The following is a 24,827-nucleotide window of genomic DNA, read 5'->3' as shown; positions in this document are numbered from 1 at the left end:
CGCAGTGGCCCGTGTGGGGCGGTCGGACTCTTCCTGCCCCGCGGCCGAGTCGGCAGACATCTCCGGGTATTACCGCTGCACCTCTCAGCACCGGAATTCGGGTACTTTTTGGTGTGGCTGAGTAATTACTTAATGTAGTGATAGAAAGAGCATACATTGCCATAGCAAAAATTTGTTTTATTAAAATGTTCATAATGCATCCCAAAATATCGGCTTCCTACTACCCCAGTGCGTTTCAGGGAGTGCACCGAAACCGTTCTGAGGCGGGTGCGCGGGCTGGCACAAGGCTGCGCCCAGGTCCCTGGCACAGAGCAGGTGGGGCCCCCGCCTGCGTGGTTGGCAGCCTCCCCCAGGGTTATTCCGGCGGTGGGAGGGTCTCCTGGGGCCCGCACTCCCACTTGCTCCCGCTAGGTGGCAGCCGTGCGGCCGCCTCACTCTCCTGGCCACCCTGGGCCCAGCGAGCAGTTCCAGGACCCCCCTGCCTCCTTCACAGGGGTCTGTCCTCCAGGGGAGGCCTGAGGGGGCGATCAGGCCGCCTCACTTAAGCCCCCCAAGAATCCCTGTGTGGAAGGGAACATAGAAAACATTTCATAGAAGACAAAACCGAGGGTCAGAGAGGTCAACAACCTGCCCAGGCCCCCACGGCTAGCCCGCTGGCCTGCCAGGGCGAAGGCCGGGGCTCCTGCCCTTCCTCCGGCAGCTTCCTGGGGGGCAGGCTGCCGGTCAGCCCTCCTGGCTGGGCAGCAGGCACCGCTCCGGGCTTCGGGGTCACGGCCCAGGGAGGGAGGGCCTGCCTGGCCTCCAGGGCCCCGGCCACGCTGGGCTGGCTCCCCCGGGTAGCAGCGGGGAGGCACTGCAGGCTTCGGACCCCTGTGAGTTGACCTCCCCCTGCCCTCCACAGCCCCACCCTACATTTTCAGGGTAACAACTGTGCCCCCGATTTCTAGGGCCCTGATCTGCATGTCTCTCGATGGCCGGGCGTGCGGGGGCACAGTAGGGCTTTGTCCGAAGGGTCTCCGGGAGTTGGGAGTCGGGCGTCAGGCTGGCCCTTCACGGTGAGTTCGGCCACTTCTCTCGGGGAACTGGCTGCCCCTGGGCATCTTCCCGCGGCCAGTCACTGTCTTGCAAGTGCAGCCCAGCCGGGCGGCCCTGGGAAGTCCTGGGAAAGGGGGGAAGCTGGCCCACTGGCGCGGTGCTAGGCGTCAAGTCTGGAAGGCCAGGCCCTGGGACTCTCCAGGGTGCCCTGCGGAGCCAGGGCCTGGTCCAGAAGCAGGTGGGTGAGCTGGGCTTGCCCAACTCTCCGCGGGGGACTGTTGATAAGGAGGTGGTGGGGGCGGGGGGGGGGGTATTCGGGCTGGGTTGGGGCAGAAGGTCCTTCACCCCGACTAGGAACGCGGTGTCTTCTTCCATCAGAGCCCGACACGGAGGCCTGGGCAGCGGCCCAGGCAGCGGGAAGAGACAGAATCAGAGTAGCGGATCCTCCCGCCTCCCACACGCTGCCGCGTGGCCCCCTCGCGCAGCTCCATCTGGAGGAAACTTCGCTCAGCCCCTCTCCATGCGCCCCCCAAGTGCCGCCTGGGAAACACCCCTTCCCCAAAGCAGCTCTGCGGGTCCACTGGACGCGCCCGTCACCGAGTCGGAACTTCGAACTGCTTCGCAAACCATCCGGTTACCGTGGCAACAACCATCCGGAGGCGCCCGGCGGTCCAATCGGAGCCCACGGCCTCTCTCGGGCCTTTCCCAAGGTGGAGACCCGGACCAACGGGGGATGAGCAAGGGGCGGCCGGGCCCGCCGGGTGTCGCCCGGGCCGGGCAGAGCCTTGCGCGGCGAGTCGGGCCCCCGCGAGGCGAGGCGGAGAACGGCAGCCGGGGCCGGACAGGGGGCTCGGGCTCTAGTTCGAGGGGCGGGGAAGCGGGTGACGTGAGCCGGGCCGGGCGGGCGGAGTTGGGACCCGCTCGGGGAGGCGGGGGCAAGTGCGGGGAGAGGCAGACGCGCGGAGGGAGGCGGCTCTGCGGCGGGCGCGGTGGGCGCGGGCAGCGGGGCCCCGGGATCCCCGCGCGCCTCCTCGGCGCCGCGCCGCCGCCGCGCGTCCCCACGCCCCGCGCTCCACGGCGCCCTCGCCCCGCGCGCCTCCCGTGCCCGCCTCCTGCCCGCCTCCGGCGCCGCGGCCGTCTGCAGAGCGAGCGCTCAGACGGAGCCCCCGGCCAACTTGAGCGGTGCTGACCGGCGACGGAGCCCCGGCAGAGCCTCCTGACCCGGAGGCGCGCGGAGAGGACCCGCGTCCTCTCGAATCAGCGCCTCCCCCCTGTCCCCGGACCGCGCCGCCCCCTCGGCGCGGAGCTCCGACTGGAGGTTAGAGACGCACCGTTCGCGGCGGCGGTGCCCGGCCTCCCTCCTCGCCGCCCCGGAGAGCTAAGCCGCCGGTCCTCCGACCCTCGCTGAGCGACTGCAGCGCGGGAGTGCGTCCCTCCCGGGCCAGCCTCCCCCTTCCCCGCGGGCCTCGCCGCTGCCTTCGCCGGGTCTCCCCCAGAGGGGGCCGCGAGCCCCACGCCTCGGCCGGAGGATGTGCGCCCCCGCGGGCCGCCCAGCCTGAGCCATGCGCCCCAACGGCGGCGGCGCGCCGGCCGGCATGGAGCCCCGCGCGGCCGCGCTCTGACTCGCTCTGCGCCCCGCGGCCGGCGGGCGGCGGGCGGCGGCGGACCGAGAGCCAGAGACCGGCGCCGGGGGACGAAAGCGAGCGGGATCGGGCGCCGCGCAGATGGCCGGGGCGAGCAAGGTCTGAGGCTCCGCTCCCCGAAACGTGACCATGTGGATTCAACAGCTTTTAGGACTCAGGTGAGCGACCCGGCCAGCGCCCTGGTGCGGGTGGGTGCGTGGGTGCCGGGCTGGGCGGAAGGGCGCTCTCCTCAGTGTTGCAAATAAAGGGACTCCTTCCCCGCTGCCCGCGAGCGGCCAGCGGGGTGCGCCGGGAGCCGGGTCGGGGCGCCGGTCTGGAGCTCCGAGCCCAGCGGCGCCGCGGGGAGCGGCCCGCTCTCCTGGGCTCCGCGCGTCTGGGGTCCGAGCAGGGGCGACGGCGGCTCGCGGCGTCAGCAGCGCAGTGTGCTGGCCGGCCGCCCCGGCGCGCCTCCTCCCCGGGGCCCGGAGCGAGGCGCCGGCCGCTGGGAGCGGCGGGCCGTGGACCCAGGGCGGGGACCGGGGCTGCCGGGGAAGCCAGAGCTCCCCGCTCCGGGCGAGAGAGCTCGGCAGGCGGAGTTGGAGGAAAGCAAAACCAAACAGCCCCTGACCCCGTTTCCCCCCTGCTCTGGGCTCCAGGGCTGAGCAGGGGCCTCCTGGGCTTCCAGCTGCCTCTCCAGCTGTGTGTCGGTGACCTCTGGGCCCGAGGGGAGCGCACAGCTGGCGGGCAGCTGGGGCAGGAGACGCTGGGGCTCTGGGGGAGCTCCAGCAGGCACCCCCACCCACATCCCGAAACGCCCGTGGGAGCGCCCCAGGGCTTGTCTGTGTCTCCGAATCCGGGGCCCGCTGGAATGGGGCTCCGAGCCTGGAGCCCGCTGTGGGGGGTACCCGGGAAGCCCCTTTTTTGCAAACTTTGCCCGCCTGCGTTGGAGCTCGAGCTTCAGCGCCTGCCTCAGGCCGCTGAGCGCTCGGAAGGGCCCGGTCGTACCCCCGCGGGGCAGGCTCCCTCCGAGTGCCCACCCTCCTGCCGGGGGGCTCCGTGGAGCCCGTGCGTTTGGGTCCCAGGTTGCCCGCGAGAGCCGGGAGGACGCAGGCGGAGGCGGAGAGAACCGGCGTGCGGTTCCCGAGTTCGTCCACTGGGATGCACTGCGCTCCCGCGATGGGGAGGAAGCCGGCCCGCCGGCCGCCCGGCCGCCCGAGCCGCCCCCGCCGCCCCCCCTCCCGCCCCCCGCCAGGCCTGCGCGGGGGGAGCGAGCCCCCGGAGGAGCGAGTGCGCGTCCTGATTTTGAGAAATCGAAAGGGGACGACGCTCGCCCGTGTTCTCTAGCCCGTCTCGGCCCGGGAGACGCTTCCCCGGTCCGGGGGGAAAGACTGTTTACAACAGCCAGTGACAATTGTCAAATGTTATTATTGGCCTTTTTCTGGAGAGCAGCTCTCCTCCTCCGCGAGGCGGGTCCTGGCCGCTGGCTGGGCTGCGAGGGGTTAATGGGGGGCGGCCGGCGCTGGGCAGGGGATCCTCCGGACCCGTTCGTGTGCTCGGACTAGATAAGGCGCTGGACGCAGGCCCAATGGGAGGCTTTGCGGGCGACCCATCCGGCCTCCTGCCCTCTGCCCTCGTGTCTCAGCGGGAGCCCCAGGCCCCTGGAACCCCGGGAAGACCTGGCGGGTCCCCAGCCGACCTCTGAGCACCTCCTGAGCTGCTGTCTGGCACTTGATTACTTTGACTGCCTGCAAGGTATTTGAACCGACCCTTTTACAAAATTTATTAGGAAGTTGCTGGATGGAGAGATGAGCACATTTTGATAAGGGGAGAGGAGCGTACAGATCACCAAGCGAAGCTCTCCGTTGGTTCAGAACTCGCCAGCACGGCTCCCCTCAAGCATCCCCAAGCGAGCTCTTCTTGGGGTTTTGCTTCAGGAAATAGTTCTGTTGCTGATTTTGAAGTTTGACCTTTTGTTTTTTTCCCTTCACTGTTAGCACAAGAGATTTTCTGTAAGTGGGTCTCTAAGGACCAGCTGTCACCTATTTGGGAGGCTGACAGGAGAGAGCTCTGTCATGTGTGAGAGCCGTCCCCGGCCGAGAGAAGGCCCGGCCCAGGGTCTGTGTGCCCTGCCTCACGCCGGGCGCAGCTCTGGGTGCCTGAGAGCCAGGAGTGCCCGGCCCGACACCCGAAACGCACTTTTTCCTTGAAGTCTGCCCGTCCCCCTTGCTCCTTCCCGGCTCCCAGGTGAGCCCCAAGCCTGCTGCTGCCCGGCTCAGAGCCGGGCTGTGACAGGCAAGACGCCGAACCTGGGGTCCAGGCAGCAGAAGACGAGCCTGGTGTTAGCTGAGCGAGGGGCCCTCGCCTCTGGTTTCCAAGACACAGCCGGGGCTTGGTGTTTTCTTCTGTTTTCGAGCGGAGCTGTGCAGGGAACCCTTCCCTCCTAGAGGGGTAAACAGACTGAGGCTTTCTGAGCTGTTTTCATGCTTTTTTTGGAGGGGGGGCGGGTTGTAGCAAAGCTCTGAAGATCCTGCCACAACACGGCTTCGGGTGTCGCCTGAAGGCGGCCAGGGGCGTGCCCTGCGAGGAGCGGAGCGGACCTCCACGACAGCTGGGGGGGCGGTGCTTACTCAGCAGGCAGCTGGGCTCTAAGCGAGGCTGCCAGGTGAGCACCTTCTGATGAGGCTGCAGACCTCCAGGCGCTGCGTTCTCAGGGGCTGTGCGCGTGCCTGGATTTTGCGAGTTGTCCTCGGGAGTTCGCTGCCTCGCCAAAGTCGCCGCTGCCTCCTGTCCTTTGGCATCTCTGTCTGTTCTCCCCTACGGTTCTGTGACCCCTTCTGCCTGGGGGACCCTGGATGTGGCGGCGGTGGGGGGGGGCAGGGCATGACAACATCACCCGCACACTTTCACAGGGCACTCGCGGCCCCCCCCGCACGCCGGGCCTGGGGCGCCTCGCCGCAGGGAGCCCCAGCGGGCCGGCTGTCAGCAGCCCTGCCTGGAGAGTCCTCCAGCGGCTTCGGAGAACGGCCGGATGCCCTGTCCACAGACACGGCCCTCCTGGCGAGCCCTGCTCACGCCCATGTGTGCAGCCGGGAGCCATGAAGTGTCATGGCCGGGGTTCTTATCAGGGACAATGACGTTGGAATGAATCGCCATTTTAGCAGGCAGCTCAGATCTTTCCACCACATGGGTGCACCCCTTACCCTCAAGTGCTCCCCCCCCACCCAGGGGACCCACTCTCCAAGTGGAGGAGGAAGTGGCAGGCTCCTCCCAACCTGTCCCTTCTGTTGATTCATTTTAATCACCCGCTTTCTTCCTTTCTGTGTCGAGGGGAACGAAGAGGAGGGAGCAGGGTTGGCAGCTCAGGAGCTGAGGCAGCTTCAGGCCTCCCTGAGACATCTGTCCATCTTCTGGTCCCTGGAGAGGGCCCAGCTTGCTTTCCCTCTGCTGCCGCCTCCTCCTGGCCGGGGTCCCTTGGATGGCACCCCTGACCTGGGCACCCTTTGGCAGAGGGTGCTGGGGGTGAGTCCTCGGACTCCGGGTGGCAGACCCGAGGACGCCCGGGCAGGTGGGCGAGGCAGCACCCTGGGTCACGGCGAAGTGCGTGGATGGCAGGCCCCGACCCAACCGACCGGCACAGCAGCGCGGAGCCTTCCAGAACCCTGGGGCTTCTGTCTGGGGTTACGTAAGAGTCACCTGCCTTCCATGTGTAGTTGCCCAGTTTTCCTCAAAGGGTTACGAGTCAGTGGAGACCAAACCGATGTACAGATTAGCTTGGAAAGCCAAATATATCCTTGATCTAGATTTTTGTGTTTGAAGTCTGGCTCGGAGGGTTTCTCCTGCCCCATGCCAATCGGACGCGGGTTGGGGGGACAGTGGCAGGCCCCCCCTGGAGCCCGCAGGCCGTGCCGCCCGTGGACGCGCCTTCTCCGAGACCCCTTCCAGGAATGGACAAGCCGGCGAGTCAGGAGGCCGGGGCGGGGAGTGGCGGTTATGTAACTCAGACCAGCTCTCCGTTCATAGAAAGTCAGAGGCTGCAGCTGCCTGCCAGAGCGCCGGGGGCCTTGGGTGGGGGCCCTGGCTCCCCGGATGCCCACCCACGCCTGGGCTGGATCGGACCTGCCGCCCGAGGCCCGGTGCTCTAGCCCCCGGTCGGGGGCAGCTCCCTGTACCCCGGCCACCAGCTGGGAACTGCACGGTGCCTGTGTGCCAGCCCCACAGCTCCTCCCGGGAGAGTGAGGCCTCTGTCCCCTGCTGCTGCTGCCGGGGGCCGGGGGCCGGGGGCTGGGGCAGCCGCCCAGGTGCCTCCCAGCAGCCTCTGGGCCCGCCGAGTTAACTGGGCTGCCCAGGCACAGGGACGTGGCTCCGGGGCCGTGCTGAGCTCCAGGCTCTCTTGCCGCGACCGACCGTGAGAGGCCAGAGACCCACCATTCACCTGCGGGGTCTTCTCAGTTCATAAATGCCTCCGCGGTGACCCAAAGAGAGTGGGAGTGGAGGGCTGACGTGTTAGCCAAGGCCAGGGCCCTGCCCCAGGACCAACAGAGGCCGGGGGAGGGGAGGGCTCGGGTCTGCCTCTCCACTCCTGTGCGTGAGTGGCGCCCCTTCGTTTCTTTACCCCTCCCGCCCAGAGAAGGCTTGGTGGCAGCCATGCCGGCTCCATCTGCGCTGCGCCCTCCCCAGCCCGCCGCGCTCTCTGCTTGTTCAGGCCGCTCGCCGGGACGCCTGCCAATTGTTGCACTTTCCGTCGGTGGCCGGCCAAGGAGGGCTGTCCTGGCAAGGCGGCCGCCTCTCGGCCTCCCCTCGTTTCCAGCCCCAAGTGGGCAGTTGCCTGGGCGGTGCGGCTGCTGAGGAGAGCCGTGCTCGTCTGTGTGTGACCTCAAGGGCTTCTGGAGGGGACAGCCTGGCAGCAGGTCTAGGGCCTTGTCACTGGCAGTGTGTCCCTTTTGCAGTGGACTGGAGCTCTGGATGGGGACTGCGTTCCATTTCTCATCATCTCCTGGGAAGAGTGCCGGGCGCCTAGTGCATACTCAGGAGATGCCTGTGGATGAGGATGTGTGTCCACATGGCACAGTGCCCTTGTTGTACCGAGCCTTGTCCTTGTGGTCACTCATCCCTGAAGTCACACTGCGACCTGGGAAAGGAACGCCCAGCCAAGGCCAGTCTCCAGTGTAGGCCCTGTTCTGACTCAAATAGATTCATCACTTCTTCCACCACCTGACTTACTGGTACTCACAATTCCACCATTAGAGATTCATTCCTTTGTCTTACGTGAGTTATAACTGGAAGGCCGACACGTTCAGGAAACATCATGTCATTGAACTCTTTCAGTCATTAATAGTTCAGCAGGAGCTAGAACACCCCATTTTGAAACAGGGAGAACATTGGGTCTCGGCCGAGGCGGAGCGGGAGCTGGTGGGGGCAGAACCACCTTAATCAGGGCAGAGACCGGCGCCGTCCGATGCAGATATGACACGGGCCACGTTGGTATTTTGAAAATTTCCAGTAGCCATGAAAAAAAAGGCGAGATTGACTTTAATGAGATATTTAATTTAATCCAATGTAGGCAAAATGTTCTCATTTCGATGTGTGATCTATATGAAGCGGTGCTGATGAGTGTTAAGTGTATGCTCCTACTGTGCGCTAGGTCCTTGAAATCGGGGGTGTGATCTAGTCTGTCAGCACCCCGGCTTTGGGCTCGCCACCTTGGGGTGCTCTGGAGTGATCTGGGGACTGAGGCGGAGTGGCAGAGCCCTCTCCCTTGGAACACAGGTGTCGGCGGTGGGGTGTCCGTTGAGGGAGAGGAAAGACCAGCAGGGGCAAGAGCAGGACGGGCCGGGCACCTGCCGGCAGGGAGGGCTGGCCTAGGGGAAGGCGTCCAGCGGGGTTCTCAATGCCCATGGCGCGCACCTGGGGCGGTGGACACCCTGCTGGCCCCCCTTGAGCACATAGTCAGGGGACCAGCCTGAGGTCAGGGCCCCCCCGCTCCCCTGCCCCCCAGCACCTGCCCCCGACGCCGACAGCCCATTCGCCTTGCCCCCCTGCCCCCCCCCCCCCGTGAATAACCAGAGCCTGGGTTGAATGAACGCTTTTAGGAACACCGTTCCAGAACAAGGTGCGTGTGTTGGAGAGGGCGCTGCGGGGTGCCTGCGATGTGGGGGAGCGGTGTCTGCGGAGGTGTGTGCAGGTGTGCGTGTGTGGTGTGAGCGTGGGGTGTGTGTGCGTGGTTGGTGTGGGCACGTGTGGCCGTGCGTGTTGGGGAGTTTGGGGGCCAGTGGCTGTCGGGGGCTCCGACTCCAGGTAGAGAGACCAGTGTTTAGGACAAACTTCTCTGACCAAGGCAGCTCGCTGTGCTTGCAGGATCGAGGGCCCAAGAGAAAGTGTGACACGTGCCGCACCAGAAGCGGGCAGCGGGCATTTTCAGGGCCGCACAGGTGCTGGGGGGTGGGGGCGGGCTGAGGGCCCCGCAGCACGCCTTCCTGCTATTTCACGGAGTCCCGGGTTTGGGGCGGAGGATGGGAAGGTCCGGGGGGAGGCCCTGCCCTCAGGAACGCGCTGCCTGGAGCTAACACTTTCTAGTCATTTCACGGCGCTGAGACTGCTCTGCTATGAGAGGCACACAAAGGCAGTCCAGAAAAGGACAACTAGAAGTCACTGTCCTCTGGGCAAATGGATCCCCCCATAGAAAACCTTAATGAAATGTCAGCAAATACAGTTGAGCTGTGTGTAAAAGGTCCATGCCATGGCCGAGGGGAGTTTATTCCTGGGCTGCAAGGATGGCTCAATATTTGACAATCGGTCGATGCGATCTGTCACGTGGGAAGGCTGAATCATACGATCGTAGGCACGTGGTAAGTTCAACACCTATCCCTGATAGGAACGCTCAGGAACATCGGAACACAGGGCACGTCCTCAGCTCGGTGAAGGACATCTACAAAGGCCTTCAGCTGGCTTCATACTTAGGGTTGAGAGACTTTGCCCTGAGATCAGGAACAAGTCAAGGATGTCTGCTGTCTCTGCTCAGGTAGCGCCAGAAGTTCGAGCCAGGGCAGCACAGGCAGGAAGGGAAATAAAAGACACACAGAAAGGAAGAAATAAAACTGTGTTTGCTGATATAGACCAACGCCATGATCGTCCGCAGACAGTCTCTTGTAACCTATAAAAAACTCTGTCACTAATTGGTGAGTTCAGCGGGGTTGCGGGACACAAGATAAATGTACGAAGACGAATTGTGTGTCGTTTTCTGCGTGTACTAGCAATGAACACGTGGACCTGGAAATTAAAAATACAGCACCATTTACAATTACTCAAAAATGAAATATTTTGGTGCGAATTTAACAGGACATTATGCTAACAGCTTGTATGCTGAGAAGGCCCGCGCTGGGGGCGGAAATGCTGGTCTAAGCACATGGGAAGGCCCGCCCCCCCGCTCACGGACAAGGAGCTTCGGCAGAGCAGGGCGTCTGTCTCCTCAAACTGGCAGGCTTGACGCCGTTCCCAAGATCTCGGCAACATATTTGCACCTGTAGGAAGGTTATTCTAAAGGCCAGACGAAAAGAGACTGGAATGGCTACAACAGCCTAAACAAAGAATAATAAAGTGGGAGGAATCAGCCAGAGTCCAAGACTTATTATAGAGCTGCAGCGCTTGAGACGGTAGAGTGTCAAATCTGGGATCGATAGTTAGATCGACGGAGCAGAACAGGGAATCCAGAAATAGTCTCCCGCAAATGGGCCCACACGATTTTTGACAGACGTTCCAATGCAGTGGAAGAAAGATAGCCTTGCAGCAAGGGGTCCGGGAGCCACGGGACACTCCCAGCCAAGGGAAATGAAGACTCTCAGCCCAAGTCTCACCCTTATACAGAATGAACTCAAAATGCATGACCGAATTAAATGCAAAACGTAAGGCTGTAACACTTTTAGGAAAAAAACATAAGGAGAGCGTGAGCGAGATACGGGGCCAGGCCGAGTTCACACTTCACAATAAAACCGCAGCGCCTTAAAAGAGAAACAGCTGATAGACGGGCCCTCATCAGACACTTAAAATCTGCCCTCAGACTCTTCTTTGAGAGGGAGGAGAAGACAAGCAAGGGGGGCAAAGGCTGTTTGCAAACCACCTAATGAGACAAAGGACTAGTATTCAAAATACATAAAGATCTCTCAAAACTCGGTGGAGAGAACTAGGAAATACACCCTCCATGTTAGCTTTAAAAAAAAAAAAAGGAACAATCTAGTTAGAAGCAGGTACATGCCTTGAAGGAACATTTCACCAAAGAGGATATTTAGACAGAAAGAAAGCCCACGAAAGGGTGTTCACCGTCACTCACCGTTCGAGAGAGGCAACCTCAGAGCACAGTGAGCTGCCGCCAGCCTCCCGCCAGAGTGGCTAGAATAAAAGCCGGGCGCGGCGCCAGGCTGGCGAGGACGTGGGGGAGCTGGTCCCCGCAGTGCTGGGGGCGCGGACACCGTCCGGCCGATCTGGGAAGCGAGTGGGCATTTTCTCCTGCGCTGAGAAGGGCAGTGGCCCTGCAGCTGAGCACGTCCCTCGTGGGCGCTTACGCCCAAGACGAGAAGTGTGCGTTCCCACGCGGACTGGGACACGCACGCTCACGGCAGCCGTGGTTGCGGTGGTCACCGACGGGGAATGCCGGCCGCCCGCCGGGGTGAATGGCAGGGCACGGTGGCGCGTTCACACCGCCCAGCAGCGCTGTCCTGCGATGTCACCGTGGGGGGGCCGGGGAAGGCGCCCACGGGATCCGGCTGCGTTCCGTCTTACAGCACACGTGAATCTTCAAGGAACTGATAATAAAAAGTTTAATTAGAGAAACGAATAGTTTCTAGTCCTCTGTCAAAGATGAGCTCCTGGTTGTCTGTCTGGGGCGCGCGTGTGTAACCTCTTCAGGGACCTGCACTCGGATTTAATCGCAGTGACCAGCGACGTGGAAGTGGGGGAGGGGGGAGAGCGCTGCCTGACGCCGTTCGCCGGCGCGGGTCTGCCCCAGTTTGGAGGATGCAAAAAGCAGCGGCGCAGGCACGTGCCGGGTGGCTAATGGTGTGAGACCCGTCATCGCTGACAGTAATAAACGACCCGGTGCATAATTATTGGATAAGAAGAGCTGTCCAGATCCTCACATAAATCAGGTCAGCTCCAAAAATAGAGCGGCCTCCGTGGGCCCAGCTCTGCTTTCCCAGCCGCGCGGACCGGGCCTTGCGGTCCACGCGCCCGGGACAGGCCGTCGAACACACCCCGCGGGCGGCGCGTCTCCGGATCAGGGAGGCGGGACTCGGGTTTGTGAAGCACACGTTCGTCTGTGGCTTCGCTGTTTTCAGTTTGGTCTTTGTGGCGGGGGAGTGCGCACATGCGTGGGCAGTGTGTGGGCGTGCCCAGGGCCCGCCTGCCCAGTGGCCGCTTGTGGGATGAAGCTGGGTGAGGTGGGGGCGGGGGGCTCTGTGTTGGAGCCGGCTCGGAGTGTCTGAGAGCCTGGCAGGACACCCTTTGCTCCTCCTTCTCCTCCTTTCCCCGTCCGGCTGGGAGGCACAGGAGGCAGCTAGACCTTCCCAGGATCCGGGCTCCGCGCTGGGTGGCCCCGCCGACGTACACCATTGCCGTCCGTCCTTGAGGTCCTCGTGGTGGCCCTGCTCTCCGCGGCGGGTGTTGTTGCTCTCGTGTTACAAAGGAGCACACGAGGCTCAGAGAGGCTGGGCAGTTTGTCCAAGGTCACACAGCTTGCTGGTGGGAGATCTGGGACTTGAACCCCAGTGTCATGGACCGTGAGGTCCATTCATATGTTTTCACTGCCCCGCGTGGTTCCCTTCTTTGTAAAATTTGCTTCTCACTCCCTTAGTTATAGGTTGCCTTTGGGGAAAAACAGAGCAAAACAAAACAAAACAAGCCAAGCTCGAAGGGCCCAGCAGTGTATGGGTCAGGCGCCCGCGGTTTTAAGTAAGGGGTGGATGGTCCAAGTGGGAGGTTATTTTGCAGCCAGGAATGAACGAACCTTCACAAGGGGAGGAACACATCTCCATGACAGACACTGTTATTCGGTCTAGTTAATAATTAAAAATAAATATGCCACTAATTCCAAGGGGCCCCCTCGGGAGCCCTCACGGCGCCAGACCGCGGGGACGTGTGAGACCCCTGACGAGCCCGGTGGGGGGTCCGGTGTCCGGCGAAGGGCCAGGCCGCCGCGCGAGGGTGTGTGTGTGTTCGCTGAGGTGCGGTTTACCCACCACACCGCCCACCCGTTTCCAGGGTGCACTTCGGTGACATCTAGTGAGTTTGCCCGGTGGCTGCCACCCCCGTGGGCCGGGGTGCAACGTTCCCGCCGCCCCGGTGACACCCCTTTGCCACCGACAGCCAAGCCTCGTGTCTGCCCCCAGCCTCCCGCGGCCGCCGGGCTGGCCTTTGCCTCACAGGCGTGTGTCTCCCGGTGTTGCCGTGAATCGTGGACGATGCCGTCCTTTTAGTCTGGGTCGCCTTGCTGGGCACCCCGGCCTTGCGGACGCCGGCCTCGCCCCTTTCTCCCTGAGCAAACCCATCTACTGGACGTGCCGTGGCCGGCATGCACGCCCCTGGGGAGGGTCCGGTGCAGCTTCTTGTACAAATAACGGAGTCTTTTGGGCACATTTGTCACGGTTGTGTCCTCACCCCGTGTGCCCGACGACCACAGAGGTCGATGTATCAGGGTCCCGAGAGCCCCGCGTGTGCTATGAGTTGGTGGAAATTGTTCACATGCTCACGTTCCTGGGATAGACAGTCGCAGGGTGTCCTCGGCCTCACGTGGCGCCGGTGTTGGCAGGCGCCTGTGATGGTGGCGGCCCCCGTTCTGCCTTGGCCTGAGGCACCGGCCGGAGCCGTGGGTGCAGGAGGCGAGGGCGGACGGGCTCCTGGCCGGCCCGGGCATGGCTCCCACTGGGGAGGAAGGGGCGTGTGGCTGGGGCTGGCGAGGAGGGGGGTTCGGAAGGAGCCCCTGCCGTCCAGCCTTCTTCGGCCGCAAGGCAGCCGTGCCGATCTCAGGCCCCGTCCGTGGGACGGTGCTCGGGGACGGCCACCTTCCTGGAGCCACTTACAGCAAAGGGCTTTGAGGTGTCATTTTAGAGAGGGCACCGTGCGGGGTCCGGGGGCACAGGGCAGCGCTCCCCGCTCACCGGGAGGTTCCCTGGGGAAGAGGTCGCGCTGCCGTCGACGCCGCGGCCCGCGGGCCCCGGGTTCCGCCGCCCGCCGAGGTGCTCCAAGGTGGGGGCTCTTCCAGAGAGAGCCCGCACCTTCAGGAACTGACGCATCCTCCTGGGCGGGTCCCGCGCGTGTGGACTGTGCGTCACGGCCCACCCGGGGCTCCTGGGGCCAGGGCCGGGGGAGAGGTCTCAACCCTGGGGCCCACGGCTGCTGCGTTGGTTACTGCCCCCTTGAGCTCTGCGCTGAGGAGGATCCTGAGTTCTCCTTGAGGCTCAGAGACGGAAAAGCGCCTGAAGGCGGCTTGTCCCCTCTGCCCTGGGCACGGGCTGCGAGAGTAGCTGTCCGCGCGTCCCAGGCGCCCCTTCCCCCTGGAGGACTGGGGGCCGGGCTTGTCTGTGGGCACGGGCGGCACCCCCGCCTCCGCGAGGCCCACGGGTAACGTTAGGCTCTGTTCTGAGCGCACGACACGTCTCAGCTCACGTCACGGCGTTGCTCTCATACAGGCGGTTGATGCTGCTCCCCCAGAGGAGGCTCCGAGAGGCGGAGCGATTTGCCCACACGGCAAGTCCGTGGCAGAGCTGGGCCGCACCCCGGGCCGTCCGGCCCCAGCGTTGGTTCCCTGATCTGTCTCTCCTGCTCTTCAGAGACAATGGGGGTTGCGCGAATTTAAGGGGCACCACGCCCACCGGCCCAGGAAGGCAGCACAGCTTGGGACCGCAGCCGGGCACCCTGGAGCCGACATCCGTCCTGCCTGGCTCCGCGCGGTGCACACGGTGCCCCGGACACAGAGGCGAAAGGGGCGTCCGCGACCTTCAGGTGTCCCCAGCCCCGTAGGCCGACGACGGTCGCGGCGTGCCCGTGGTCCAGCGGAAGCCTGTCCACGTGGGTGGCGGCCGGCCCGGGGACCGGCTGGGCGGCCGCAGAGGAGGGAACGCACCCAAGGGTGACTGCCACGCCCTCCTGCTGCCGTGGGCCGGGGACGTCGCCCTCAGACAGGTCGGGATGGCCCTGGGAGACGCCGGCGGTTTGGAGACAGCCGGGCAAGGCCACGGCAGCCTCCGTTCGCTCAGGCGAACCTTGGGGGACGCTCCGCTTGGCTCCGACGTGCTTCTGCTCCGCATCTAAGTAGCATCGCTCAGCGTTGCCCTGAGTCCTGTGATCGCCCTCCGGGACCGACGGCCACCAGGACCAAAAGTGAACGTTCCGCCGCAGCGTCAAGCTCCCGAATGTAGCGAGAAGCCGCCGACGCAGGCACGGGGGCGTGGGCTACCCAGGCGCCGTGGCCTTCGGCGGCATGCAGCCGCTGTCTGCTCAAAGGGACTCTTCTGTAAGAGGGTGAGCTGCCAGGCCGCGGCACCCTGTTCTGTGTATTGTGATGAACCTCCCGAACCGCGGGGCCGGCCCGTGGCAACGGCCTCGGCTGGGCCCCGCGGGACCCCGGCTACGCTCTGGCACTTTGGAAGGAGCCCCTTGCTGTCACAGGGAGAGGACCCGCCTCGGGGCCCGCTTCCCTCAGGGCGCCCCGCTTCTTTTCTGTGAGGAGAACCTTCAGGACGGTGCCGCCCACCCAGGCACAAGGTGGCTTCTTCAAGAAGGCGCAGTTTCTTTAGAGAGCCAGTGAGGCCGGGCAGGGGGAAGGAGCGTGTTCATTTCTGCGGCACCGCGTTTCACGGCCCCGGAGAGCGTTGATGGAGGGGCCCCGCCGGGTGCCGGGCCGGCAGCTGCGGCATCGTCGCCCCTCGCGGGTTTGCGGGCTCCGCGGTGTCTGGATCGGAGCCGGCACCGGTTGGCACCGCCCGTTTCTGCCCTGAGGCAGCAGCCCGCTCGCTCCAGGTGCCGCCTCCTCATGGGGCTCAGGCTCATTTGCTTGTCTTCCCAGAGGTCCGATGTTCTGGGCACCCTGAAGCCCGGCTCGCCCGGCCGCCATCTGTCGCCCGGCTTCTCTGGCCAGGTCGGGGCTGTGGTTTCATAGCGCCGGCCACCTGGGTGGTCTCCCAAGGGTCAGCCGGCCCCTGACCGCTGTCCAGGCCGGCTCCGGGCCTTTGAGCCAAGGAACGGTTCCCACTGATGGCTTCATTCTGCGGGCGGGGGCAGAGTGCCTGCTGGGCGCGGGTGCTGTGCGGGGTGCAGGGACTGGGGGACCCCCTGGCGCTTGCAGGAAGCTTTCAGTGCAGAGACGCAGGTGGAATTGCAGGAGCCGAGAGGAAGGCGAGGGTAGCTCTGCCCGGTGCTGCCAGGAAGGCTTCCTGGAGGGAGTGGCGGTGACCCCCATCTGGCAGGACCAGGCGCAGGAAGGGGAGTGTGCCCAAGAAGGACGTGCGTCCAGGCCAAGGGGGCAGGGGCTGCCCTTTATCCAGAACTTCAGGGGGGCGCGCTTGCAGCCTCTGCGAACGCTGGTGGAAGAGCAGAGTAGGAACGGGAAGCCTTTGGGGAAGTGGTTCTCGCTCCAGATAATGTCGCTGGGGCCGCTGCTTCCTCGGGCTGCACACAGGTCCAAACCTGTGTGGCAATAAAGCCACAAGCCCCTCCCCTAACATAGCGCAGACAGAGAACTGTCCCTCGTGTGTGTGCACATGGCTGCGTGTGTGGAGTGCGCGTGCATGTGTGTGTGTTGTGGGGGCGGGGGTGGGTGTAAGGCATCACTGAGCTTGAAAATCACCAATTAATAAATTTTGCCCTTTCATCCATCATCTGTCAGGCAGTTCAGAAACTTTAATTAACAAACTCTCTCAACAGCGCTTCCAGGTCAGGAAATATCATTAGCCTTATTTCACAGGTGGGTAAACTGAGGCAGAGCAATTTAAGCAAATGTCTAAGGTGATGCACAGTCCGTAGAGGGGCCGCCGCCCGCGGACTCCCGGCGGGACCTGCCCGACGCAGGCGGCCCCGCCGTGCAGCCCCAGCCCCGGGGGGCGGGCGGCCGCTTCCTGCTCGCCTGCCCTCTGAGCCCTGGGCCGGCAGCCCCGCGGGGACGGTGTCCAGGGCTGTGTCCACGGGCAGGGCCTGCCGTGCAGGGCCTCTCTGGGCTCCTCCTGCCTTTTGTGACCCCTCGCTCGTCCTCGGCGAGAGACTGAAGTTCACGGCCGTTCCGAGACCTGCTGGCCGCGGTGGGCTTCACACCTCGCCCCGCCCAGCCTCTCCTTCATCCCGAGCCCCTCCCCGGAGTAAGGACTCCGGAGCCCTGCGGAGCCACAAGCTGGTAGACTTCGCCTTGGTGGCCACAGGGCATGTTTGGATTTCATAAGAGGGGCCCCGTCTCCGCAAACACTTTTAAAATGAGTTTATCGAGGTGGAATTTACATAACATGAAGCCAACCTTTCTCAAGAGCTCACCTCCGTGGCATTTGCCACCTGCACATTGCGCAGCTGTCGCGGGGAGTAGCTCCGCCATGTTATCAGCTTTTCGCAGGAGCCCCGTGCCCTGAGACCAGCGCGCCCCACGCCCTCCCTCCCAGCCCCGGCGATGGCCAGTCCGCGGCCGTCCCCGTGGACCCGCCTGTCCCACCGAGCCGTCCCGAACGGGCGCCCGTGCTGTGGGGCCTGTGGGGACGGCGCCCCTCGCTCGGCCTCCCTCGTCGGGTCTCATCCACGCTGTAGCGCGCGTCTGCCCTCTGTCCCTTTCTGTGGCCGAGCAATGTCCCACCGCCCCGCCAGATGGTCCCCGAGGCTGTTTCAGCTTTTGGCCGCTGTGAGGAGCCCCACGGTGTCTCTTTCAGGCCCTGTTTTCGGGTCTTCGGGGTGCAGACCTCGGCGCCCGCTCCTCTGGAACCTGGGCTTCCTCTGCAGCTCGCAGGGTCAGACATGGGGCACCGCCTGTGTGACCTCTGGCCGTTCCCACGGTCCCTCTGGGCCTCAGTTTCCTCGCTGAGGGGTGGGAGTGTCACCCCGCATTCGGCTGGGAGGAGGGTGACTGCCATGACAAGCGCCGCCCGGCGGGCCAGCGTGCGTCAGGCTGCACGGTGACGACCAACGCCCCCAGCGCCCCAGCGGACCGGCCTGTGCGGCGGCGGGTGGGCCGAGGGCTGGCGCGCCGGGCGCGGACCAGCTGTTCCGTCTCTGCTCCCCACACGTCCCGCGGGAGGAGGCTCCCGGAGAAGCAGCGCTCTGTACAAGCTCTGCTCTAAAGAGGGATTATGAGCCATTTAGGCAGCGGATTGGAGCCCTCGCCCCTGGGAGGGACCTTGCTCTCAGAGACTTCTGCGTCCCCCCGCCCCCGCCCGGCCCTCAGAGCGGAGCGGGGAGAAGGCGCCTCCGCTGACGTGGATCCTTTAGCGAGATACCAGCCTGGGCCCCAGCCACGCGCCCTGACCTGGGAGTATCCCCGGCGGCGGCCCGCTCGTCGAGCCCGCCGTTCCCCGAGAGCAGTGTCTGGCTGGCACAGAGCATGATGCCAGCCGGCGCCCGGAAACTGCCGTCTCCACATGAGCCACCGGCGGCCACCAGGCAGAGGCGGCAGGGCCCAGCCTCCTCCAGCTGAGCTTTCCCACCCAGAGCCCACCGGGCCACCTGGCGGGAAAACGTGGGAGAGTAGGTGCACACCCGAGCCGCTGGCGTGGTTTTCCGGAATGTTCTTTTGTCCGCTCTCTCTTTTTTTTTTTTGGAGAAGAGGACAGACCCAATGACAAACCAGCTCAATCTGGGGCTTTAAGTTTTGGGGAAACATCTTTTAAGGGACGTCCTGGCTTGTAGGTCATTTGAGAAAATACCCTGGACTTTATCCCCTGTCACTTCTCTGCAGAGCTGACAGTGGCTGGAGACGGAGGAGACGCTCGTCACCCTCTGTCCCCCGCATGGTTTCCGCGGGGCTTCACAGCAGTGAGGAGACATGGCCGATTTGGCTCATTTTATAGAAAAAACTAGGGTCCCAAGTAGAATAATGACACTCTCAAAGGACGATGGTCTTCATAAAGCACCCACGGCAGCTGTCCGTGAGCAGGGACTTGGACGTGTCCGGGGCGGGGGTACAGCATCCGCCTCCCCTCCCACAGCCCCTCCCCCAGTCATCAGGGGACGTGGACTGATGGCGTGGAAGTCTCATTAGCCCTGCTTCTCGCCTGAAAGATAGCGGCCCGTTATTTTTCCTGCTCTTGCAGTTCTGGAGAGCGAGCAAGTCCGAGTGCCTGGGTGACCAGAAGGTGGGAGGAGTGGGGCCCAGTTTCCCAGGGAAGCTGTTGGAGCCTGCCTTCCCAGGGAGGGGACCCCACGTCCGCTCGCGCCCCGTGGGGACGGCGCTGTGGCCAGCCCTGCGTGTCCCCGGGGGGTGGAGTCCTCACGGGACCCTCAGCCTCCATCCCTGGTTCGCGCAGCTGGTTGGGGTCCCGCGGCGCTGCTTGCAGACCGCGTTGTGGCAGGTATTCTTAGGCTACGGCGCCAGGGCGTCTCGCAGGGCGCGGATCATACTGGGGGGTGTCGTGGAGCCTGTGACGGCCACACTGGGCGGGAGGTGCACTTGGGGTCACGTAGGCCTTCCACGCCGGGCCTTACAGCTGCCCAATCAATGTCACTCAGGTTATTGGAACCCAAATCCCTGTGACGCAAAAGCGCTCCAGGCGTATCCAGCGAAAACGAAACAGCCGACCCCCGAGAGCCTGGGGGCACGTGCAGTTGGTCTCCAGTCTCGGGGCCCTCGGCGATGGAGGCTGGTTTCTGTGTGGGCTGTGCCCCCGTGACGTCGGGACACTGCGTGTTTCTGTTCAGGACCCTGCGCTGTGCTTTCAGGTGATGACGACCCTCCAGCCCAGAGGTCTGGGAGCTGAATGTCTGCCGTTCGCTCCTCAGGGGGCCCGAGGCAGCGTGGACTGGGGACCGGAAGCCCCGGTAGGAGCATCTCCGGGGCAAATGCCAGCCTTCTCCCAAGTCGTGTCCGTGTCTTGGGCGGGGCCGTGTCTGTCCAGGGCACTGCTGCGTCCCCAGAGGCGTGCGTCCCCGTCCTGGGGTGATGTGGGGGCAGCGCCAGGTCCCACCCCTACGACGTGATTCCGTGCGCTGAATACATTGCCGACACGCAGAGGGGGCGACACAGAGGTCGGTGAGGTCACTAATGAGTCGGTCCTGAAATAGGAGGGTCATCCTGGATTACGGGGTTGCCCGGGGCCCTTCCGACGCAGGGACGGGAAGGCGGAGAGGTGCAGAGGGAGCAGGGGGACGGGGAACCCAAGTGTGAGGGGACGTGGCTTGAAGACGGAGAGGGCCACGCGCCCAGGAAGCGGGGACCTCAGTCCTGCAGCCGGGAGGGGCTGGGTCCTGCCGACCGCCCCTGCGGGACTGGGGCGGGCCCTTCCCCGCGGTCTCCGGAACGGGGTGCAGCCTGGCGGTGTCTTGGCGGGAGGGGTGTGACCCTGGGCGGGGCCCCCAGAGCTGTGAGCCGGTGAGCGGGCGCTGTTTCAAGTCACAGCATGTGTGGTCCTTTGCCGCGCAGCAGGGGATGACGGATACGCGTGAGTTCGTTCACGAGGTGTCCCTGGCGGTCCAGTTTCCCCCTTTCTGTCTCTCCTCTCTCTCCCCCGTCTCTCTTTCTCCCCCTTTCTCTATTGTCCCCTCTTTTCCTCTCTCTCTCTTTGCCCCTCATCCCTGTCTGTTCTCCCTCCTTCCCTCTCCCAAGGCATCATCGCCATTGCTGGTTCAGAGAAGGAGCCAGGAGCGGAGAACTCGGGGTCTCCGTGCAATGCCTTGAACCTCACTGCGCCCAGAGAGTAGTGCAGAAAAAACACAGGGTGCTTGGCTATGTTTTAACTTCAGACAAACAACAAATACTTCGGGGTGTAAGTAGGTCCCATGTTTTGCATGGGATATGCTTAAAAAATTCCATTGTTTCCCTGCAGCGATAATGTGACCAGTATCCGGTACTTTAATTGCTCAGTCTGGCTGCCGCAGCCCCAGATTGCAAGCGGACCGAGAGGTCGTGAGATCAGAGGGCCGGGGGCGGGAGGGGCCCTGGAGAGCGGATTGAGCGACGCTGCGGCTGCAGAGCCGTCCTCTAGGCCAGGGGTCTGCACACTATCATTGAAGGGCCAAATCCCACCGCTGCCTGGTTTTGTAAATAAAGTTTTATTGGCCCATGGCCGCACCCACTCATTTGCATGTTGCCTGCAAGGACAGCACCGAGTGGCTGGCTGTGACAGAGGGCACTGCCCAGCCTGCAAAGCCTAAAACCCTGCTCTCTGGGCCATTTCCAGAGAGTTTGCTGACCCCGTCAGAGGCCGTGGGAGAGGAGAGCCCGGGGTGTGGAGGGAGGGTCCCCTCCGGAGTCAGCCCCGCGTGGGACTTCCCGACCGGGGGCGCTGCAGGCCAGGCCTTGTGCGGGGGCGTGTGGCCGCTGGTCTCGGGGCCCTCCCTTCTGGGGCCCTGGCTCGGCGGGCTCCAGTTCCGGTTCCCCGGGGGGCAGGCTGAAGTGAGACGCTGCACCTGGCCCTGCCTCCCCACCGCCGTGACTTGGGGTCTCTGGCAGAAAGGTCTGTGCCTACAGAGGCCTCGTTTCATCTGCACGCACCTATTTCTGTCTCGCTGCCTACTTCTGTGCTTCCTTCTCTGCGTTCAGCATTTCCAAACACAGATTCTTCCCAGGCCATGAGTCACGGCGCCGGGTGGCCGTGGGGCCGTCTCGGGCGCTGTCTCCAGACCCTTCCTGCAGGCGGCAAACGCTGTCCCCTCAGCATGAGGCCCGGCTGTCAGAGCAGCGGGACGAGAGGGCGTGGGCAGGACCCAGCGCTCCACCTGACCCCTCCTCCCCGGGGCCGCCAGAGCCCCCGAGCCCCCGAGCCCCCGCAAGGGCCAGCGATGAGCGCACGTTTGTGTGACTCGGGAGGGAGCGGCCCCCAGGCCCACCCTCACTCCTGACGCCAGTTGCAGCGTGTGTGGGTGCCCAGGGCCACTCCCGTTTCTGACACCACCAGCTGCGCTGGAAGGCCCAGGACCACCTTGCGGTTCAGTAGTTTGCTAGAAGGACCCACAGTGTTTGGAAAAGCCCTTGTACTCACAGTTCAGGTTTATCACGTGGAAAAGAAACAGGTTAAAACCAGCCCAGGAAGGGGCTCACGGGGCAGCTCAGGAAGGAGCCGCGCGCGGACCCCCGGCCGCCCACCCCTGGAGCCAGGACGCCTTTCCCTGCTGGCAACAGCGCTCGGCAGTGGACGTGAGAGCTGCCCACCAGCGATGCTCACCGCGTCCTGGGGTCCTAAGTGTTCCCTGGTGCTCGGTCACAGAGACCTGCTTGACTGCCCGCATGGTCGACCTCGGCTGCCCGCCCCCTGGGAGGTCAAGTACATGACCCAAAGTCCCCACCTGAAATTACGCTGTTAGGCTGTTTGGGGGCCAAGACCCCCGGGGACACATAGACACTCTTGTCAGGCAGGACCTTCCATGTCATGGGGCCGCTTCCCGGGAGCCAAGCGCAGAGGCCCGACCTCTCTCCCAGGCCAAACCCTTGACGACCCAGCCACCCAGTGGGCCTTGCGCCAGGGCCTGGGGCTCTTGCGTGACGTCTGCTGCTCGTGGTGCAGCCGATGCCTTGTAACGAGCGCCGAAGGTGCTGTGGGCGGAAGAGCAGGGGCAGGCGGGCGGCGGCCCGTCCGTCCATCAGCGGGACACCCTGGGGCGCAGAGGGAGGCTGCCACAGGCAGCCAGGTCAGGGCCACCGGGGGGCCGCGGGGACCCAGACACCGGGCAGAGAGGAAGCCCGCCCAGGGGTCCTGGCCCGTCCACGGCCCCGCGCGCTCCTCCGCCCCGTGGCACTCAGCGCGTTGCAGAGGACCCCTGTCCAGCTCGTCCTCCGCGTGCTGGGTATTGGTCACGCTCCTCTGATGTCCTCATCTTCTGGGCGCTTGTTTGCTTTTACTTTTTTTTTTTTTTTTTTAAACCAGTTCCCAAAAAAGACAATTTGTGTGAAGGGAGTGAAAATTGAGTTTATTTACGACAAATCCAAACTTTGGCAGAGAATTCTAAACGAGGCCGCAGGCTCCGGAGAAGTGGCTGGCTGCGTCACCGTCTTGTGAGAAGCCGCCGCCCAGCTGGCCGGTGGAGCCTGGCCCTTGCTCCTGTTGCCCGGGCCCCTGGCGTCCACGCTGCCCCTTCTCGGAGACCGGTGGCTGGCGCGGCCTGAGGGACGCTGTCAAGTCAGCTTTCAAATGACGCGCACTTAGGAGAGAAGGCACGCGGGTCCTCGGGAGCTCCAGCCCTCGACAGCCCTGGGTGTGCGTCTGGCGGCCAGAGCCGATGGGACACTGAGGATCGTGGGGCCCCTACCCGCCTGTCCCTCAGGCTTCGGGGTTGGCCTGGCACCCAAGGGGGCCGGGAAGCTAACAGGGCGGCGGGAGGGTTTCACCCTCTGGGCGCTGCGAAGCGTTGTGTCGCCGAGTTTGCGAAGAGCAGGGGCGGCAGATGGAGTGGTGCTGGCAGTTCAAGCAAAAGGCGCGCCAGCGCCCCGGCGAGCCGCTGTTGGGGGCCGCGGCCAGGCGCTGGGCCTTCCCACACCGGGGCGGAGGGTCTGGGCAAGGGCGGCGTCTCCAGCTGGCAGAAACACAGGCTCGCGGTGCCTTCGGGGGCCCTCCTGGCTTCCGAGGCTGGCCTGTGTGACCCCGGCCCACGCCTGGCCCCCCGCGGACGGGACGGCCCCGCCGGTCGGCTCGTCCACTCCCAGCAGGGGCTGAGCTTGCAGCAGAGCCCAGGGCCCGGCCGAAGTGGCTATGGAGACCCTGACATTCTTCCTGTGCCCCGGCAGGGGCGGCCAGGCCATGCTGGTCCCACCAGGAACCATGGAGAAGCCGTCCCAGAAGCAGGAGCAGCTGCCTGCAGAGCCCCCGCGCCCTGGGCTTTCCTGGGTTCCTCTGTCCCCGCCCCGCGGCCTCTGCTCCAGCGAGTGTCCCTGGCCGTTCTGTCTCGAGGGCCCCCTGAGGCCCCATGACGCTGCTCTTCGCGGGTGAGGCACAGGCACCACTTCAGGGGGCCTTGTGGACCCCCTGGGTGCTTTCGCTGGGACAGATGCTCCGGAAGAGAGGGCTCCTCGGGGGCCTGGCTCCCGGCACAAGCCCAGCGCGTCCCCGTGGATGTCTAGGCAGCATGGGCCGATCCTCTCTGTGGGCGGGACGGAGCGCGTGCACACGCGGCAGCCCTTTGCTCTCGGAGGGGAGAAGGCTCGGGAGAGGCAGGAGGGGCCGAGGCCGTGAGGGCTGAGCTCGCAGGCCTGTGCGTGCAGCCGTGGGTGGGCGTGGCTGCGTGGCTGGGGTTGGTTCAAGGGACACGGGTGATGGGCAGCGCCCGCAGTCAGTGTTTCCCGCCAGAGGCGTGTGTCGGCCCGGCTTGGGCGGCAGGCAGCAGGGTGCTGCGAAGGGGTCACCCTGGCCGGCAGGGTGGCCCGCGATCCCGCACACCTCCCAGCGTGTCGGGAGGTTGAGGACTCCAACCCCCGTGCCCCTGCGCCCACCGCCAGAGACACGGCCGGCGCTGCGCGTGCCGCTGGGATTAGTGGCTTTCATTTGTAGTAAATGAACGTTCAGACCGAGGGGCCTCCCGGGGCCTGGCCAGCGGCTTTTCTGCCGTCTTCCCTGTGGGGATCCCACCCTCTCTTGCCCCCTCTGCTGGGTCACGTGGAGGACAGAGAGGAGACTAAGGAAGGAGCGAAGGACTACAAACGCAACAGCGGCAGCTGACACCTGAGACCGGAGCCTGCAGCGCCGTGGGCGTGACGCCCGGCGTGCCGGCTGGACTCCGTGGATGTCAGCCCGCGGACACTCGCGGGCGTGGCTTTGCCTCATAAGGAGGAACCCGCTCAGTGCTCTGAATGCCAATGACTTGAAGCTCCAAAAAATAAACAGGTGTGTGTCTGCAGGTCGTTAGGGGCCGTTAAGCATATCCCACACATGATGAAAATGGGACACCTCTTTTCTCTGTCCATCATGGGCCGGGAGCGAACTGTTGGTTCCAACGGGAATGCGGATTTGTCCATTTTTATAAGAAATACAAATGCACGTGGCACGGAGAACTTGTTACTCGCAGGAGTAGGAC

General features: G+C 64.3%; 1 protein-coding gene across 1 annotated transcript in view; it reads left to right on the top strand.

Annotated features, from left to right (window-relative positions):
• Positions 1-2,715: 2,715 nt before the first annotated feature.
• AJAP1 (adherens junctions associated protein 1) overlaps positions 2,716-24,827 on the top strand; it is an 82,244-nt gene continuing 60,132 nt past the window's right edge. The window contains exon 1 of the mRNA XM_054583346.1: positions 2,716-2,836. Within this exon, the coding sequence (XP_054439321.1) occupies positions 2,808-2,836 (29 nt within the window). The 5' untranslated portion in view covers positions 2,716-2,807. The remainder of the gene's footprint in view (positions 2,837-24,827) is intronic.

The sequence above is a fragment of the Pteronotus mesoamericanus genome, unplaced genomic scaffold (genome assembly GCF_021234165.1).
Source record: "Pteronotus mesoamericanus isolate MK-2021 breed Mesoamerican mustached bat unplaced genomic scaffold, CSHL_Meso_final contig_1193, whole genome shotgun sequence".
Classification (NCBI taxonomy): Eukaryota; Metazoa; Chordata; class Mammalia; order Chiroptera; family Mormoopidae; genus Pteronotus; species Pteronotus mesoamericanus.
The sequence above is the reverse complement of the archived record's forward strand: the minus strand, read 5'-3'. Positions and strand labels throughout refer to the sequence as shown.